Raw genomic sequence first — 19,157 nt, 5'->3', positions numbered from 1 at the left:
GGATATCTTTAAGAAATGGCTTTCTTCTTGCCACTCTTCCATAAAGGCCAGATTTGTGCAATATACGAATGATTGTTGTCCTATGGACAGAGTCTCCCACCTCAGCTGTAGATCTCTGCAGTTCATCTAGAGTGATCATGGGCCTCTTGGCTGCATCTCTGATCAGTCTTCTCCTTGTATGAGCTGAAAGTTTAGAGGGACGGCCAGGTCTTGGTAGATTTGCAGTGGTCTGATACTCCTTCCATTTCAATATTATCACTTGCACAGTGCTCCTTGGGATGTTTAAAGCTTGGGAAATCTTTTTGTATCCAAATCCGGCCATTTAAACAGCTTGCATCCTACCCATATACAAGGGGAGAAGGGCTATGTAAATGGTTTTGATTTTTGACATTATGACCATATGTGTCTGCCTCCGAAATAAAACGAATGTTTGACTTCCACTCAAAATTACTTATTTAATTATTTTAGATTGAAAGAAGAGAGCTCTCTCTTTATCTTAGAGCTATGAAAGTAGTGTATCTATTTCCGCCTGCTCAATATCTATTCAGCAAGTTGCTTTGACATGTCTTGTGCAGTGAAGAATTCGAGCTGGATAAATAAAAATAAATTTAAAAAACTCCCGTAGACGTAACATTGCAGTGACGCGATATAAAGGGACTTAATGATTCAGCCGACCACCAGAGGGAGGCAAATACCCGTTCATTCGACAGAGGACGCTGACATTGTCATAGGAAAGTCTGGATGGTCTTCTGAATTATAAAACGGTGGGAAATCTATAAAACAAGTAATGTAAACATATACATATATGTTTAAGTAATTCTAGTGCCTGATTTCGGGGACTGTCAGTTTGAGGTTAACTAACTAATATTCTGCCTAAGAAGATCTGTGATTTTTTTTAAACTAACAAACTCTGCAAAGAGTTGTTCAGTTAGGTATCAGCTAATAAACCGTTTTTTTTCCCTGTACAGGCCAACCACAAATTAGGGCACAAACAACAAAATAAGTAGCTTCTATTCTTGCTTTCTTGACATAAATCTTCGGCAAAATGTGAACTTTGCCGACTCACTGGCCATCAACTCAAAAACACTGCCTCTTTAAATCCACTAGGCAGCCTCGTTTCCGATGTATAAAACATGTGACGTAATTCTTTTTTTGCACAAGAAGAACGTCGTCTGTTCTACCAACCTCTTTTGTTCACAGCCCGCTCTCGGTTACCGCTAAAATACGGACAACGTGTATCTAGCTAGTTACCGGGGAATAACATAAAGCTAGTAAACGTCATACAGTGTGTTGTTTTGGGGTACTGCCGACTGATTTGAAACTAAGTGAATGAAAGCTTTGCAGAACGTGAGCGACATGAGTTCCGAAGCTAAGCCCGAGCCTAAAAAAGGCAAAATGGAGAATGAAAGCAAATATCTCCCCGAGCTTCTGGCAGAAAAAGACAGCCTGGATTCGTCATTTACTCACGCAATGAAACTGATATCTGCAGGTAATATATCACAAATATTTTGGTTGAAATGCACATTCGCAGTGACTCCTGAATTGGTTTGTTAGTTATAGTAGGCTATCTCTGGGGTAACGTTAGTTGAAAGAATGACGATGGCTAGCTAACGTACTGTAGCTACGTTAGCTAGTAGTCAAACCGTTCTGGTTTGTAACGTTAACCCATTGATTACTGAACAAATTATTTGTTAAACGTTGACATCTCGTTCATATTTGTCATAAATGAAACGGCTTTGGTTAAACATACACCGCTCTGTACTGTATAGTATTTTTTTTTTTTTTTAAGTATTCCCTTGGACAATGGTTGATATGGAAAGAGGCATGTCGGCACGAGGTTCTAAGGTAGAGGCATGGCACCAAGTGGGGGGTGTAGTGATGTAACTAACGTTAACGGGATAATCCACCCAAAACCACTGATTCCTGTGATTTACTGTGTAAAGTAACAATTGAACGATATTGTTTTTATATAAGCTTGGTAGCAGCATGTGAACATCTCTATGGCAGGGCTGGGCCATAATTTTGTCTAGAGGACCACATGGGGATTAAATAATATCCAGAGGGCTGCACCGATGTTCTCATTCTTCCGGAACAATGTGCGCTTCTTTTTTTTTTTACTCAAATCTGCCGGCCAGATTGAATGTTGCTGAGGCAACATATAGTTGGCGCTAGATCTGCACATCTAGGATTGTGCATTCCCGGTAACACGCGTGTAGACCGGCTCAGACATAAAGCATCCTTCATTCAGACTGCAAGGCATACTTTCCCTCGGCCATCTAATGGCGAACCACAGGGGAAAAACGGGAAACGTGTATCACCGTCAATATCCTAAATTGTCTGAAAATAGTGGGGAAATTGTTTTAAGACAGTACACATCCCTGCCATTTTTTTCCGACCGCTCGCAAATTGGGCTTCCGAGGCACTGCATCTCAACGCTAGAGGCGGCACTACAGACACTCTGGTTCGAACCCTGGCTGTATCACAACCGGTCGTGGCTTGCAGTTTTTGTTTGGAACAGTAGCTAGTTGGCTGACATTATATGAAATGTGGCTGCTTATTTGTTAGTGCTGTAAAAATGTGTAGTTAACGAAACTTAGTAGCTATCACTTTTTTCCCGACTTAGTTAACCATGACTGGTCGTCTCACCTAGAATGAATGCACTTAACTGTAAGCTGCTTTGAATAAGGGAGTCTACTAAATGACTTATGTAATTACAGCATTTACAGTTCGATTCCTGAATTTCCGGCAGATATTCGAAATCTATAGTAGACACCAGCTAGTGTGCACATCTGCAATTTGATATCTGCTGCAAAGTTACTGTACAATTCTTTAGGCAGGAAATTGTTACTATGTTGGGACCTCAGCCATGACATTGCTGGCAAAGTGTCAGACCAGGTGAAACCTGCGTTATCGCAGCTTGCCTCACCCCTGGCACCAATTTCTACCAGACAGTTCCCCATTACCTGTCTGTCTCAAACTAAACACAAGTGTGCATTACAAGTTTGGATTCTACAGTCTGATCAGCCATTTTTTGTTAATTATGTCAAATTAACGGTGTCTCTGATCTCTGACTCTGATTGAGACTCACCTTAACAGCCCCACTACACCCCATTGTAACAATTACAGCATCAGGGTTGAAGACTAAAGGCCAACTTGTCATTTTCAGTAGGATTTTGAGGCCTGTTTGCCAGTTCTGAGGCTTTCATAATTATACGGGTGTTTATCTAGTGATCGGAGCTCAGTTTCCCCATAATGTTGTAGAGGATTAGAGACCAATTGTCACACAACTGGCCTATGCCAGTTGTCTTTGAGGAAATGCAGGTGTTAAAATGTCTAGATCAGTTGGCTTTTGTCTTGACTCCAGGATGTTCTCTAGTAGGGCAATGCTCAGATGTTGCTACTTTCGTTATTTATACTTGGATTTGACCAAGCTCTGCTAATTGCTTGTGCATTATGAACATTTCATGAAGCACTTGCAATACGTTCAATCATTATCAATGGTACAGTAATGATTTACTCAAACTAAAAACCCATGTTTTCCTGTCTGTAGAGATTGAAAGGATTCAGAAAGGAGAGTCAAAGAAAGAGGCAGAAAGAGAAACATACTTGGACCTGTTTACCACAAAGAACATCAAGGTCAAAGAACGTGTGCTAATACCCGTCAAGCAGTACCCAAGGGTGAGTAAAGTTTTCTTGGTCTCCATCGAAAGTTGGTAATTTTATTTTTTTCCTCAATCTTTAACCTAACATCTGAAAGATTTATGATAGAATCATGCAGTTTGGGACATTGTGTTTAAAATGTGATTACTTGGGGGGGGGGGGGTGGCATAATTACACATTTGTAGACTACAGGAAGCCCAAACGGATATAATATTGTACTAGAACATAATCTCAAACCTTGTTTGTATGTGGTTACATACACTCAGTGACCAGTTCACTAGGTACACCCATCTAGTACCGGGTCGGATCGCACTTTGCCTCCTGAACAGCTGGAATTCTTCAGGGCATGGATACGTTACTCAGTTGTCAAGGGACCTAACGTGTGCCAGGAAAACATTTCTTACACCATTGCCACCAGCCTGTACTGTTGACACCAGGCAGGATGGGGCCATAGACTCATGCTCGATTGTCCACTGTTGGTGATTGCGTGCCCACTGGAGCCGCTTCTTGCTTTTAGCTGATAGGAGTGGAACCCAGTGTGGTCATCTGCTGCAATAGCCCATCTGAGACAAGGACAGATGAGTTGTGCGTTCTGAGATGCCATTCTGCGCACCACTTTTGTACTGCGCTCTTTGTGGCCCTCCTGTTAGCTTGCGGATTCTTGCCATTCTCCTTCAACCTCCCATCAACAAGCTGTCTTTGCCCACAGGACTGTTTTTCAGTCAGCCGCATGCTTTCTCACCATTCTCGGTAAACCCTGGACACTTGTATGTGAAAATAGCAGGAGGCTGGACTTTTCTGAGATGTTGGCACCAGCGCAGATGACACTGACTATTATACGACACAGTTGCTTAGGTCACTTGCTTTGCCCATTCTAACGTTCAATAGAACAGTAACTGGATGGATGCCTGTCTGCCTGCTTTATATAGCAGGCCATGTGACTCACTGTCCGTAGGTGTGAACTGTTTTCATGAATTGGGTGGTGTATCTTAACAGGCCACTAGTGTACCTTAACTGGTGTATATCTCTATGCGTGGGAATAATTTAGAACAGATTTCCAAAATTGAAATCACTTGGCGCTGGTTTTATGTCGTTGTCGTTGGGGGGGGGGGGGGGGGGGGGGTTGCTCAGAACTTGAAAAGCCAAATAAAATTGTCCGCCAGTGGGGCAACCCTGCTCTACTTCGTCTGGCTCTCCTTTACTGTCAAGGGACTCGTCACTGACATGGAATGAAAACAACTTCCACCCCTCCGGGTTTTCAGTGATCAACTTTAATGGATATGACTGCATGTAGTGGAATTATGCTTTTTAATTTCAGGGGAGTGAAGTTGAAATGGTATGTCACAGTGCTCATTCAGACATGCAGAATGAAGACATCCGCATCATTCCATTCTAGAACTACGTGCATATATTATGACTATGACATGTCTCTTTGTTGGTGATTGGTCAACAATGGGGATTGTTCAATGAAGTGTTGTCATTTGTGCAAATTTTCACTTTAAGAGAAATACCAAACATCTTAGTTGGATGTACAATTTGAAGATCTCTTCTAAGATCTCTTCTGCAAAAATGTAAATAAATGACAGATTTTGAGTTATGGTGAATTAATCTATTTCGAGGATGTTTACTGGCTATTGCGTTTCAAGATGGACAAGTGGTACTATTGTTGTTTTGCAAGCTCGCTCGTTCACCTAGCAGAATTTGGCTGACACGTGCAAAGCTTAAGGCGTCTAGATATGAATTAATACAAGATGGCCCACATAAATGGGCAATTGCAGAAAGAGCGGCATTGGTTTGACCATCTGATAATTGAAATTCATTCATCTTAATTTCGATGTGCCGAAACAGCTCTCATATCTACCGCCATTAAACATGGACCGATCTCAGTCTCCTGGGCAGGCTCTCGCCCTCTTTTTCATTTGAGTAAGGAAAAGGGGTTAGGAGAAACCAAATGGCCCTAGCTATCACGTTAGAGGGCCTGAGTGACAAATTAATCTATTAATGTTAATGACTGTCTCGGGCAGCAGACTGACTGTCCCTGATCTCCCTTAGCCGGGGTGGGAAAGGAGTGCATCACACTATAGGTTGGATAGGCTGTGCTACGATATCTTCCTCAGCCTAGCAACATGATATATGACTCTGAATTAAACAATCTGCATCAAGAGGCTATTTGTGTCATCTCTTTTCAAATTCTTTTTTTTCAGTTCAACTTTGTTGGTAAGATTCTTGGACCCCAGGGGAATACGATCAAGCGACTCCAGGAGGAAACAGGAGCAAAGATTTCTGTGTTGGGCAAAGGTTCCATGAGAGACAAGGCGAAGGTAAGAATGTCGGGAGGAGCTGACCAGGTACATGCGTGGAGTCCCTTTGAAACAAACATTTAGCAATCAAATGTGTATTTGGGAAATGTACTGAGTAGCTTTGGACTTAATTTAAGCAATAAGGCCCGAGGGGTTGTGAATGAAATATGACCAATATGCTAAGGGCTGTTCTTAGGCACGACGCAACGCGGTGCGCTTTGTCACAGTCCTTAGCTGTGGTATATTGGCCATACATCACAAACCCCTGAGGTGTCTTATTGCTATTATAAACTGATTACCAATGTGATTAAAGCATTAAAAAGTTTTTGTCATACCCGTGGTATACTGCTTTCGGGGCTCGAACCACCTAGTTTATGTAATTTTTAACGTTCATTTCAGGAGGAAGAGCTGAGAAAGGGCGGTGAGCCCAAATATGCTCATCTGGGCATGGAACTGCATGTCTTCATAGAGGTGTTTGCCCCCATACCTGAGGCATACCTGCGCATGGCTCATGCAATGGATGAGGTCAAGAAGTTCCTCATCCCTGTAAGTATCCCAGAGAGCATCCTGCTTCAGCCACAGACATTTTAAAGTTGTGATCTGTGGGTTGATTTATGATGGCTTAGCAATGGCCCAAGATTTTCCATTCTGCTGCCATGTTCTAATTATGGACCTGCCATGTTAATGTAGCTACTACTTTCTTTACTTATAAGCAGGACACCATGGATGGTATCTGCCAGGATCAGTTCATGGAGATTGGCTACCTAAATGGAGGTCAGGACTCACAATCCAGGGGAAGAGGGGGGCCCCCAGGCAGGGGCAGGGGAGCACCCCCACCCAACTCTGCAGGAGCCAGGTAGGATTCAGTGCCTTTGACAACCCCTTATTTTACAAGACCACAATCTTTCCTACTTTAAATGTACAAATATATTTTGTTTTTCTTCAGGGGGCGAGGAATGCCACCTCGTGGAGGAGCCCCTCGTGGTGGAGCTTCCCGAGGAGGGCCACCCAGGGGTGGGTCTACCAGAGGGGCTCCAGCTGGTCGGGGTGGACCCCCCTCCACACCCGCTAGAGGAGGCACAGCTCAACGTTCCAGACCCCCCGCACAAGGGACGCAAAGGATGCTCCCATCACCAGCCCACTCCCACCAGCAGCACCATCAGCAGCACCAACATGCGCAACCACCCAAGGCTGAGGCCTATGATGAATATGTACGTCAAACCACTCAATTGTTAAGTCATTGTGTTGTGTACCAAGTCTCTTTCAGAACTAAAGAGGAGCTGTCAGTTTAAGGTCGTATTTATTATAGGTCTATTTATCACGGCGGACATGTCACCTCTTCATTCACGGTTATCTTCCATTTGATTTTTTTCTACACTAGATCACTGAATCAACTGTGCCTCCATCTTGGCATTCCTAACATTGTAAAATATTTTGGGAGCAATACATTAAATTATTGTCTACATTTGTTTTTGCCACACTTGTTATTTTGTACCACCTTGGTGCATATGTGAGCTTACATAAACAATTTTTCCTTACATTTTAATTTTCGATTAGTAATATTACAGACCCCACAAACTTAAATAAAACTGCTTGTGTCCTTGAGAAATTATTGAACTACTGTAAAATCCCATTTATTAAGGAGGATTGCTCCTACTGGGGAGTGCCGCTGACCGTTTGCTTCAGTCTCAATGCCCAATGTATAGCATCAGCTATCCAGGGTTTATAGAAATCATTGGTATCAGCCCAATGGAACCTTTCTAGTACACTTGAGGTGTTTGTTCTGACATTACTCTAGCGTTGTACATGTACCCTGTCATTCTGTGGTTAATTGCTTATGTTGTCTTTTCCCCAGCCTGCCTATGAAGAAAGCTATGCTGAGCCTGCATATGAAGGTTATGACAGTTATTACAGTCAACAACCTCCACAAGCGTAAGTTTCTATTTCATAGTATAATGGTTCATTGTGAGTTTTTAAACAATGAAGTGGCCAATCCTCGGGACAGTGTAGGGGCGCAGACATTTCCTCTCACAATATTCAATGTAGTGTCAAAATGGTGGAAGACTGTTTGATCTTCTCTTCTCAGGGATACAGAGTACTATGACTATGGACATGGAGAGGCTCAGGAGGCCTTTGAACCCTATGGTAAGATGATAGTAAATTAATGGTGGTGAAAGTTGGTATAACCAATGTTCTTATTGTCACATACATTCTCAGATATTGAAATGACATAATTGGGCCAAACCGGTCATCTGTCAATGTTTTGTACTGAATGAATTGACCATCGCTCTTTATTGCCACACTGCGTGTATCCAAACATTGACCTTTGTTTGGGACTTTTGTGTGCATTTTCTCTCGTAGCCCAGGACGATTGGGAGGGTTCGTGGCCCACCACTGGAGGCAAAGCCCCTCCTGCAAGGCAGGACAAGCGGGGGTCCTACAGAGAGCATCCATACGGAAGATACTGAACGGCTCTGGTAGAGGGTTGCCCTGGCAACTGTCTCCCGTTGTAAATCACTTTTAACTCTCTGAAGTAATTTCCCTCTTTCTTTAATTTTTTTTTAATGGTTTGAGAGCAGGGTAATTGGATGTATCGCATCGAGTAGGCGTAGCAAGCAAATTCAAGGATTTTGATAAAACGTTTCATTCAATGTTTGTTTCCACTGCATCTTTGAGTTAAGATCTAATTTAATGGTTGCTTGAAGATTTAAAAAAAAAAAAAAAAAAAAACTTGATACCTTGTGTAGTTTAATGTTCAAAAATGTTATTTCAGTTTGTCTGTCATGAGATGATTCAGTGGCAGTTGCAGACTCATTTAGGCTGCACTTCAAAAGTATTTTTAGCTAATAAACTTGATCAATGACATCAATGTAACATCGGCAACTTAGAATGAATGGGGAAGAACCTAAATAAATTTCTGGACAATTTTTTTGTATAATCTAAAATTCCATAGGTTCAATTTTTTTATTTTTCTTATTGAGTTTTGAAATCTATCCTTATTAGACACTTGAGACAGTCTGTCCTAAAATATCTCGAGTCATTTCAATTTGACTTGATTGTGTAGTACATTCTACTATAGATATCTTTTGCGATTGGCTTACTTTAGTCTACATCTTATTGGGCTGACTGTAATTCTGGTGAATTACTCTATTTTGTGTCCTACCAAGATTTGGACATGGTCTTTATGTAAGAACTGCAGCCAACTCAATATTATGTACATAAACTAAGGACAATTGTATTGCTATCTACAGTTGTGCAGTCTCCAAAATGCATAGTGCTATATGTGTACTCTTGCCTAAATAGGATACTAAATATATCCACAAATGTTTTGCTGCAGTGCGTTGTATCAATAAAGCCTAATTTGTTTTTGTTTTTTATCCAACTAAACCTGGTATTTTGCTTTTGTTGTATAGTAATGCCTTCCACTAATAAAACTGATCCTCATTTTGAGGTTCTTCACAAAACTCGAAAACAATCACCAGATTATTGCATGTACATAGAAGACAAAAGCAACCAAAAAGAACATTGCTCTATTTTGATAAAGAGCACATCCTCTTCATCTCTCTCTTTAATAGAGGATCTAGAAGAGACCCATTATGTCAAGTAAAATAACGATGGTTCCTTGAGGTAATGTATTTCCAAATACTTCGCCTGACAATGATAGTGCCTGGACTTGTATTATTTGAAGTCAATTGTTACGACAGCCCACTTCCTCAAGCTTCCCAATGATCCATGTATTTTTAGTCATTTGAAATAACTGATTTTCAACAGTATTTCAAGTCAAGCTTGCAGGATTCTTACTTGACTTTAATAAAACCAGCCAGCATGACTTTGCATCAAAGAAAAATATCGCAGGGGAGAGGATGCTAAAAGCCTAAAGATCACGTCAAGAAGGTAAAACGAACCCCAACTGTCATTTGTTAGATATTTTTTTGTCTTATGCACAAAATGCTAGAACCTGCTAGTCATCCAAAACCAGTTGTCCAAAAATACATACCTGCATAATATGCTATGATGACCTGTTTCAAACAAAATAGCTGTACAAAATTATTAGAAATGATTGTAATGCAACTCTTGCTAAAATTGAAAACAGTTAATGGTCCAATCATTTCAACTGCCCTCCCTGGCTTTTTTGTTTGGTATTTTTTGAATAATGTTAAAATAAGTCTAAGTCATGGTTATAAAGACTTACAACCTCCGCTTGAGTTGCATGACATTTGCAGTGAAATATTAGTCTTGCATGAATGATCGTTTTCAAGTACATGTTGTCAACAGCACTTGCACAGGGGTCTCATTGTATTTCTGTCCCCAGGTATTCCGAGTAAGTCCCTCTCTGGGTTTGAGAAAGGCATCGGACTTGAGCTGAATAAAGTCCTCTGGGTAAGTCGTCCATTACTCTTCAGCAATGTCATGGAATTTGACTGGCTAAAGCTGCTATAGTATTTTAGGTTTTACTATTACTTAAATTGAGGAAAACTGATGAAACGATGAGTGAACAAAGTCTGCCATCCACATGAGTATTCCTCATTTTGCGTGTGCTTGTTGAAGTTGGCCAGAAAGCTCCTAGTCCTCTTCACAACTAACTGAAATGTTTTTGTAATGGACCCTCAAGCTGAATTTTGTCAGGGTCTTTACCAGCTGTAGTAGATCAAACCAGTGTTGTGACAAAGTACTTACTGCTAGACTGGATGAAGGCGGGTGGAAATGTTGGTGATCTCCAATTTTGTTCTCAATCAGGTTTTGGGAAGTGCTCCGTTTTTAGTTGCTCAACAGGGTGACTTGTGAATTTATCATTTCAACAGGTATAATCCAGTGAAAGGCCTTGAAGACTGCACAGGTAACTTAAGCCTGGCAGCCCCATGTTTTGTTTGGGGTTTAACTGTCAGGATTGCCACAAGGCTTTTCTTACACAAGATATGCCCATCAGTTTGCTATAAATGAGGATGTGTGTTCGCTCCAGCACTTATGGATAATGGCACTCCCTGGAATATGGCTGCTTAATGTCTGCAAGTCTCCAGAGAAAGAACATGAGGCTTACAGTGCATTCAACTTGAGAGGATGAAGTAAATGCACTGGTTCCTGACAAAGCAGCTTGGAGTAAGAGGAACTGAGTTGTATTCTGGGAAGTGATGCAGACAATTACATTGATAGAAGGCACAATCTGCAATATCAAAACGTATCTACCCCCTAAAATTATAATTGCTACATTTCCTTGACTTTATTTTTACCTCGTTTTACTTGTTTTTTGTGATTGTAAAATTGTAGTTGCCTCAGGAAGGTCTTGAATCATTTCTGTGCAGAATAACTTTCCTTTCTTAAATAAATCTCAATATTCTGATTAAGCTATCTTTTTGTCAAATTATGTTTTACATTTTAGTCATTTAGCAGATAGTTATCCAGAGCAATTTACATGAGTAATTAGGGTTCAGTGCTCTGTTCAATGGCACATTGACAGACTTTTCAGTCTGCTCAGATTCAAACCAGGAAACTAGATCACTGGGCCAATGGGCTCAACCTGCTGCTTTGAGGCTTGTATATAAGGTCAACCCTTCAGCTGCCTCCCTTATTTATACTGATAGAAAATATAAACGCAACCCTTTTACTGACTTACAGGAAATCAGTCAATTGAAATATTCATTAGGCCCTAATCTATGGATTTCACATGACGGGGTAGAGGCGCAGCCATGGGAGTGCATTGTCCCACCCACTTGGGAGCCAGGGCTGGATGTGGAGGTCCTGGGCTGCCGTGGTTACATGTGTTCTGGGGTTGAGGCCGGTTGGACATACTGCCAAATTCTTTAAAAATAATTTGAGGCTTATGGTAGAGAAATTAACAGCTGGCAACAGCTCTGTTGGACATTCCTGCATTCATCATGCCAATTGCACACTCCCTCAACTTGAGACACGTGGCATTGTGTTGTGACAACTGCACATTTTAGAGGCCCGATGCCTTTTATTGTCCCCAGTGCAAGGTGTACCGGTGTAATGATCATGCTGTTAATCAGTTTCTTGATATTCCACACCTGTCAGGTGACTGGATTATTCTGTGATCTTGTATTTCAGCTCATGAAACCAACACTACACATTGTTTTATTTTTGTTCAGTATAAATATAAACTTGGTTACTCAACATTGACAACACATCTCTTGTATCATGCGCCCGTGTCCCATCTATTTTCTCACTCTAAATAAATAAACAGCATCTTTCTGTGGACCAGGTATCTAATGGCAGTATTGTGTGAGAGCAGCTGCTCTGGTCTGGTTTCTCTTTCAAGCTCTCACTTCCCTCCACTGTCTTATGCTGGGAGATGTCTGGCCCCATTCTGTCAGGAGGATGGGAAGGCTGAATATTGACAAAGGCAAAGCAGTGGGAAGTAGGGGTGCTATATTTTTTTTCACAATTTGTGCACTGGGCATTTATTAGTATTATCGAAACGATATAAACGTCTAGAGCAGGCAATTTTTTTCCAACACATCCACTTTGGCAAGAAAGGTAGTTGTATAATTAAGGACAGTATCTTGCAGGATCCAATACTTTGAATTGTAAGAGTTGTTTCCCTCTGCGGTTGTCATTCAAATAGAGTCAAGAACGAACACAGTCCTGTGCCAAGTTATGGGCAAAGACGCAACTTCCATATAAAATGTAATATTTTTCTTGACGATATAAAATGGAAAACAACACTTTGTACAGTATTAATGTATCCTTACAAACCACTTAATGTACATTTATTACTGTATTGTACGTAGGCTGGTCATTAGGTTTGTACCTGTATAATGTATCACCAAGAAGAGGAAACGATGTACAATACAGTAATTGAGTTCTTTAAACAAGTGGTTTGTGATATCTGGCTCAGTTGGTAGCGCATGGCGCTTACAATGTTAGGGTGATGGGTTCGATTCCCACGGCAGACCAGTATGAAAATGTATACACTCCCTTTAGTATGTGCAACACGGGGAAAAAAATGAGCGTATTCCTTTATCGTTGGCTTTTCTAAATACATGTTTGGTAATCGACTAGGAATGCATCGACCGGTTGGTGACCACTGAGGATATACGCTGTAGTTTACCGTAGGATTCAAAAATCGAGCGGGCACGAAATGGCGCTTGAGTCGAGAGAAGAAATGTGGTCGAGCGAGCAGATGACGGGTGCCGCGAGCGCTGGCCAGCGTTGTGCGCGAAAATTCAACTTGAGTTTGTGATCGAGCAGAGCTGCATTTCTGCACACAGTAGCCTTGCATTAATTCGAGAGTAGAAGTGCGTTTGCCTGAAGTTCTTACTACATGTTAAGACTCAAATTATTGCACTCACAAATAAGGAGCATCCCCACACGAATGCATTTTCACCTCACCAATTTTTCAGTTTGCTCTCAAATCTATTTTGCGCTCGCAACTGCTTACTAGATAATTTTATCAGGGAAAATGCTAGCCAATGAACGTAGCAGTCTACTGAAACGCGATTGGTCCGTTTTTTTGTTGTACCAATCACGACTTGAGTGCTCTCATCGGATTTTGGACAGTGGAGATGAAAGGGGACGGTGAAAGATGGCTGAGTTATTCCTACAAAGTGGTGCCTTTTATGTCCCCAGGAAATATAACTTATTTAGTGTAAAATTGTGGATTCCAAAAGGCCTTAGTAATTACATATTTAAAATCTTTCATTGTTTTATAGTCCTAGTTAAATTCTCTCTGCAAATATTGTATTTATTTAATTTAAGATTTTCAGTGTGTCCCTATTCACTTTCCACACTGTTAGTTTGCAGAGTCTGTGGATGAATAGTGCAGAATGCAAAGTCCATGGAGGAGAGGATGGTTGGTGAGGGCCACAGCACAAGAAACTGTTCAGGTGACGGTAGGTTTTGGTCGTGATTGAACTGAACCGTTTGCCAAGGAAGGGGAGGTGAACGGGGTCGGCGGTGATCTTTCCTGCATGCTTCCTTGCCCTGCAGTCGTGCAGAACCTTGATGGAGGGCAGGTGGCAGGCAATGACCCTCAGCAGACCGGACAATCCGTTGCAGTGATGGAAGAGATAAGGATGGACTTGATGGTAATTTAGAACTGAATCAGTACACTGCATTCAAGAGGGCTGAGGACAAAACAACACCATACATTCACCAAACATTGCACTGAGGAACAGATTTTTAATAGTAATTGTCTGACTGGGAACTACCGTTGTCTATAAATGACAGAATCCAGAATTATTTGTTTGGCATTGGACGTTTTATTTAATACAGTCAGTAATCACATAGGGATTATGTGATGACTTGGCGGGCTGTATATTCTTTAAATTAGGTTTTTGTGTGTGTGGTCTGCAAGTAAAGAGGGATAGAAAGATACAATAGTGAATGACAGAATAGAATCTCCAATTCACATCTCTTATAAACAATGTGCATGGCTTTAACATGAATATGATGACAATGCTATACTGGACCATACGGCGCAATAAAACGTGACTGACTGAGATCAAAGGGGTGCCGCAGCACGTGTACTACAAAAAATAGTACCATCTTCAGTAAAGGGCTACAATTGCACAATTAACTTGAAAACCTCTAAACAGTGAAATACGATGTAAAACAGTGGTGATTTTAGCATGCAAATCGTGGAGGGGCAAAAAAAAAATAAGTGGGATGCATGCCAGCAGAGCCACTAAACAATACATTAATTGCACTATAACAGTGACAAACAGTGCCCACAAACTGTTAGGGCCTACATAAAGCTGTCCCAACATCTTACCACTGCTGCACCTCGTTACCAGCGGAGCCTTGTCTGGCAGCGGAACAGTTCATTCAGTCTCATTTACTGCCTTAAAAAAAAAAAACAGCTGATATGGCTGACTTGCTTAAACAAATGTGGTTTCTAATGACAATTGAGATGTACAAACTATAGCATGAGGGGACAACAAGCGAATAAGAGGCAATCCGTAATTTCGATTAAGACTAATGAGTGAGCTAGGACGGACATAGTCAATATAATTATTTGTTTAGCACTTTTGAAATGTACATCAACAGAATTCAGAACATGGGCTGTTCTTAAAGTGCTCTCCCTGTACACCAAGTCAGAACTGTATGTTAAATAAAGGGGACATATAAGCAGACAATGAAAGCTTTTACAATATTCAATGATTACCGTACATTTCTCTAAAACAGGTTATAGGCTACATGTGCACCACTAAATCAGAACAGTAGGTGAAATTAAGAGGGGTTAATAGACCAAATTGTTAGGGTGAGGCACATGGGATACTAACGGCTTACTACACAACATAAACTTAGTAATACTTTCTTAGCTACAGTATACATATCTCCCTGGCATATTACATAATTTATGCAGCAGCATATAATACATGTTTGCACTTGCCTTGTGCTGTGCTCACTTGAACAGGAAGGTGGTCAAATTTGATCATCAAAGTCTGGCATTCTCTGGATTTATGGTGCTTTCAAGACAACTGGTAACTCGGGAAAAACAAGGTTGAATAACGATTACGTCATTGATCTTCAGGTCGTAGCTCCAGAAAGAAGCCCGAGTTCCCGATTTTACAATTTTGAGTTGGATGACCATTCAAAATGTATTTCTCAGTTGGAGCTAGTTTTTTTTCAGAATTCCCAGTTAACTTTACTTCATTGAGTTCAAGACTGCAGTTCTGGGTTAAAAGTTGTTTTGAGCTTCATTATACCCCTGATAATTTGGTCAGATTATCAGGGGTATAATGTGTCTGTGTCTGTGTGTACAGTAGGTGACATGTCCATTAATCTGCTTATTTCTTCCCTACACCTTTGCAGATTGTTAAGAGTTGCGTAAATTCAAATCTGGTATCAGAATAAATATGACAATGAGTCACCGATTGTATACTATGTATTTTTTATTAGCTAAGCAATAAATGGCAAATGCAACTTTTGTATATACAGGCTCACTGTAATACCACGCAGGGCAGAACAGGGTACTGACAGGATGTATGTAAACAGTGTTCTTATACTGTGATGGACATAGTTCCAACCCGTCTGTTGGCCTATCACAGTAGAGTGGTTTAGACTTGCTCAGGCTGGTCCCTGCCTCTTGGCGCTTCTTGGAGTCCTCCCTCCATCGATGTATAGATTCTTACTGTTCTGGTATCGCAGCCTAGTTATAACAGTTGCTCAGTTCCTGCTATTGTGTTGTTCAGTATTTTTCCATCTCAGTTAAACCTTGTGATGACCACCCCTCCCTATACCTGATTAACCACAACTTTGTAAGATACAGCAAGTCACACCATGTGCTCAGTATTGTTACATACAAACACAAGGACAAAGCATCTGCTGGGCTGTTATCTACAGTTTTGCAACATGCATGTTACACCATGTTACTCAGTTCTTGTCACACACACAAACAGGCAAGTAGATGTAGCAAGCAGTTGTTTAATCTCATGATGATGCTCAAGTGCACAAATGCAGATACTTCACACAGCCAACATCAGATAATATTTAATCATATATATATATACAGTGCCTTGCGAAAGTATTCGGCCCCCTTAACTTTGCGACCTTTTGCCACATTTCAGGCTTCAAACATAAAGATATAAAACTGTATTTTTTTGTGAAGAATCAACAACAAGTGGGACACAATCATGAAGTGGAACGATATTTCAAACTTTTTTAACAAATCAAAACCTGAAAAATTGGGCGTGCAAAATTATTCAGCCCCCTTAAGTTAATACTTTGTAGCGCCACCTTTTGCTGCGATTACAGCTGTAAGTCGCTTGGGGTATGTCTCTATCAGTTTTGCACATCGAGAGACTGACATTTTTTCCCATTCCTCCATGCAAAACAGCTCGAGCTCAGTGAGGTTGGATGGAGAGCATTTGTGAACAGCAGTTTTCAGTTCTTTCCACAGATTCTCGATTGGATTCAGGTCTGGACTTTGACTTGGCCATTCTAACACCTGGATATGTTTATTTTTGAACCATTCCATTGTAGATTTTGCTTTGTTTTGGATCATTGTCTTGTTGGAAGACAAATCTCCGTCCCAGTCTCAGGTCTTTTGCAGACTCCATCAGGTTTTCTTCCAGAATGGTCCTGTATTTGGCTCCATCCATCTTCCCATCAATTTTAACCATCTTCCCTGTCCCTGCTGAAGAAAAGCAGGCCCAAACCATGATGCTGCCACCACCATGTTTGACAGTGGGGATGGTGTGTTCAGGGTGATGGGCTGTGTTGCTTTTACGCCAAACATAACGTTTTGCATTGTTGCCAAAAAGTTCAATTTTGGTTTCATCTGACCAGAGCACCTTCTTCCACATGTTTGGTGTGTCTCCCAGGTGGCTTGTGGCAAACTTTAAACGACACTTTTTATGGATATCTTTAAGAAATGGCTTTCTTCTTGCCACTCTTCCATAAAGGCCAGATTTGTGCAATATACGACTGATTGTTGTCCTATGGACAGAGTCTCCCACCTCAGCTGTAGATCTCTGCAGTTCATCCAGAGTGATCATGGGCCTCTTGGCTGCATCTCTGATCAGTCTTCTCCTTGTATGAGCTGAAAGTTTAGAGGGACAGCCAGGTCTTGGTAGATTTGCAGTGGTCTGATACTCCTTCCATTTCAATATTATCGCTTGCACAGTGCTCCTTGGGATGTTTAAAGCTTGGGAAATCTTTTTGTATCCAAATCCGGCTTTAAACTTCTTCACAACAGTATCTCGGACCTGCCTGGTGTGTTCCTTGTTCTTCATGATGCTCTCTGCGCGTTTAACGGACCTCTGAGACTATCACAGTGCAGGTGCATTTATACGGAGACTTGATTACACACAGGTGGGTTGTATTTATCATCATTAGTCATTTAGGTCAACATTGGATCATTCAGAGATCCTCACTGAACTTCTGGAGAGAGTTTGCTGCACTGAAAGTAAAGGGGCTGAATAATTTTGCACGCCCAATTTTTCAGTTTTTAATTTGTTAAAAAAGTTTGAAATATCCAATAAATGTCGTTCCACTTCATGATTGTGTCCCACTTGTTGTTGATTCTTCACAAAAAAATGGTTGCAAAGTTCAAGGGGGCCGAATACTTTCGCAAGGCACTGTAAATGTTCTCCGGTCCTTTTTGGTTTCAGGTAGAACCCTTTTGGTTCCAAGTAGAACCCTAATGGGTTCCATGTATAACCTTTTCCCCAAAGGGTTATACCTGGAACCAGAAAGGGTTATCCTATGGGGAAAGCAGAAGGATAATTTTGGAACCTTTTTCTCTAAGAGTGTATGTGAGTCCAATAAGAATGTAATGAATGACTGTAACTGTCTTGACCAACAATGGGTCCTGGAGAAGACTGGCCTACCTTCACCAGGACAGAAGGCACCTTTCTTTTCATTTGGTAACATTGCATAATTGAAAAAGGATTATAAACCAACTTTGGGAAAAGTTATAGGCCTAATGAACATTCTGTAAAAGTACATCTGATCAAATAGAGACTATTAACTAGAGAGCCCTTTAGCTAGCTAGGTTACACATAAAAACTATTTAAAATATAAATCAATTATGGTATCAAAGGCTTTAAAAATGTACTAGAACGTAGCTTACCGGAGACAAATCGCCAGGCGTTCAACTGGGCTGATGGACTCCCGGTAGTTGGTATCCATCCGGGCGATCCTGGCTCCAACCATCTGGAGCAGGTGATCAAACTGGCTTCGGTCCAGACGAAAGTAACTTCGGAATTCCTCTCCAAACATTCGAAGCTCTTGAATGAGACGGTGGAACTCCCCTGTCTGCTTTCGTGACTTTAACCATCTCTGGAACCACACAGACCTGCGCTTTCGGCCCGGCTGGTCCCGGCCCAACAGCGCGATCAAGACCCCCTTCCTCAACGTTGGTCTCATTGTTGAAAGAGCTTACTCTGCTATCTTGACTATTTATTTCATTTCGCACCAAAACTGCATTTTGGAGGGAAATTATATTATAGGCTCTCACAATGAATATGTGGATGTCATCGAATAAATAATATACTTGGCAAATAAATGAATAAAACATGTAAAGAAATTCTACAGTCAAACTTTTTTTATTACGTTATCCCACATTTTTTTTACTGGATATGTGTGCAACACAAGTTCAACATTCACATTTAGCTACTTTCTGTCAAGTCTACCATACAATTTGATGCGTACATTCACCATATGCACCACACAGAACGTCCAGCAACTGCCTCTGCAACGCAATGCTGAAAGGCAAACGCAGCGTTCCATTGGAAA

At 41.1% G+C, this 19,157-nt stretch overlaps 1 protein-coding gene across 6 annotated transcripts; it reads left to right on the top strand.

The window, feature by feature from the left end:
* Positions 1–682: 682 nt before the first annotated feature.
* LOC110497990 (KH domain-containing, RNA-binding, signal transduction-associated protein 1) lies at positions 683–11,302 on the top strand. 6 transcript variants are annotated; one of them, XR_016488999.1, is made up of 12 exons: positions 1,131–1,489; positions 3,551–3,678; positions 5,865–5,981; positions 6,360–6,506; positions 6,677–6,816; positions 6,907–7,171; positions 7,816–7,892; positions 8,047–8,105; positions 8,322–8,493; positions 10,273–10,340; positions 10,763–10,797; positions 10,921–11,302. XR_016488999.1 is itself a non-coding variant. In XM_021574505.3 (9 exons), the coding sequence occupies exons 1-9, from the start codon at positions 1,330–1,332 to the stop codon at positions 8,426–8,428; spliced, it is 1,200 nt and encodes a 399-aa protein (XP_021430180.2). In that variant the 5' UTR covers positions 683–1,329; the 3' UTR covers positions 8,429–9,347. The 6 variants fall into 6 exon arrangements, 2 of the variants coding, with proteins under 2 accessions (XP_021430180.2, XP_036810821.2); XR_005037755.2 differs by having other exon boundaries at positions 6,674–6,816; XR_016488998.1 differs by having other exon boundaries at positions 10,763–11,302.
* Positions 11,303–19,157: the final 7,855 nt, after the last annotated feature.

The sequence above is a fragment of the Oncorhynchus mykiss genome, chromosome 19 (assembly GCF_057628025.1).
Source record: "Oncorhynchus mykiss isolate SJ-2025 chromosome 19, ASM5762802v1, whole genome shotgun sequence".
NCBI classification, from domain to species: domain Eukaryota; kingdom Metazoa; phylum Chordata; class Actinopteri; order Salmoniformes; family Salmonidae; genus Oncorhynchus; species Oncorhynchus mykiss.
The sequence above is the reverse complement of the archived record's forward strand: the minus strand, read 5'-3'. Positions and strand labels throughout refer to the sequence as shown.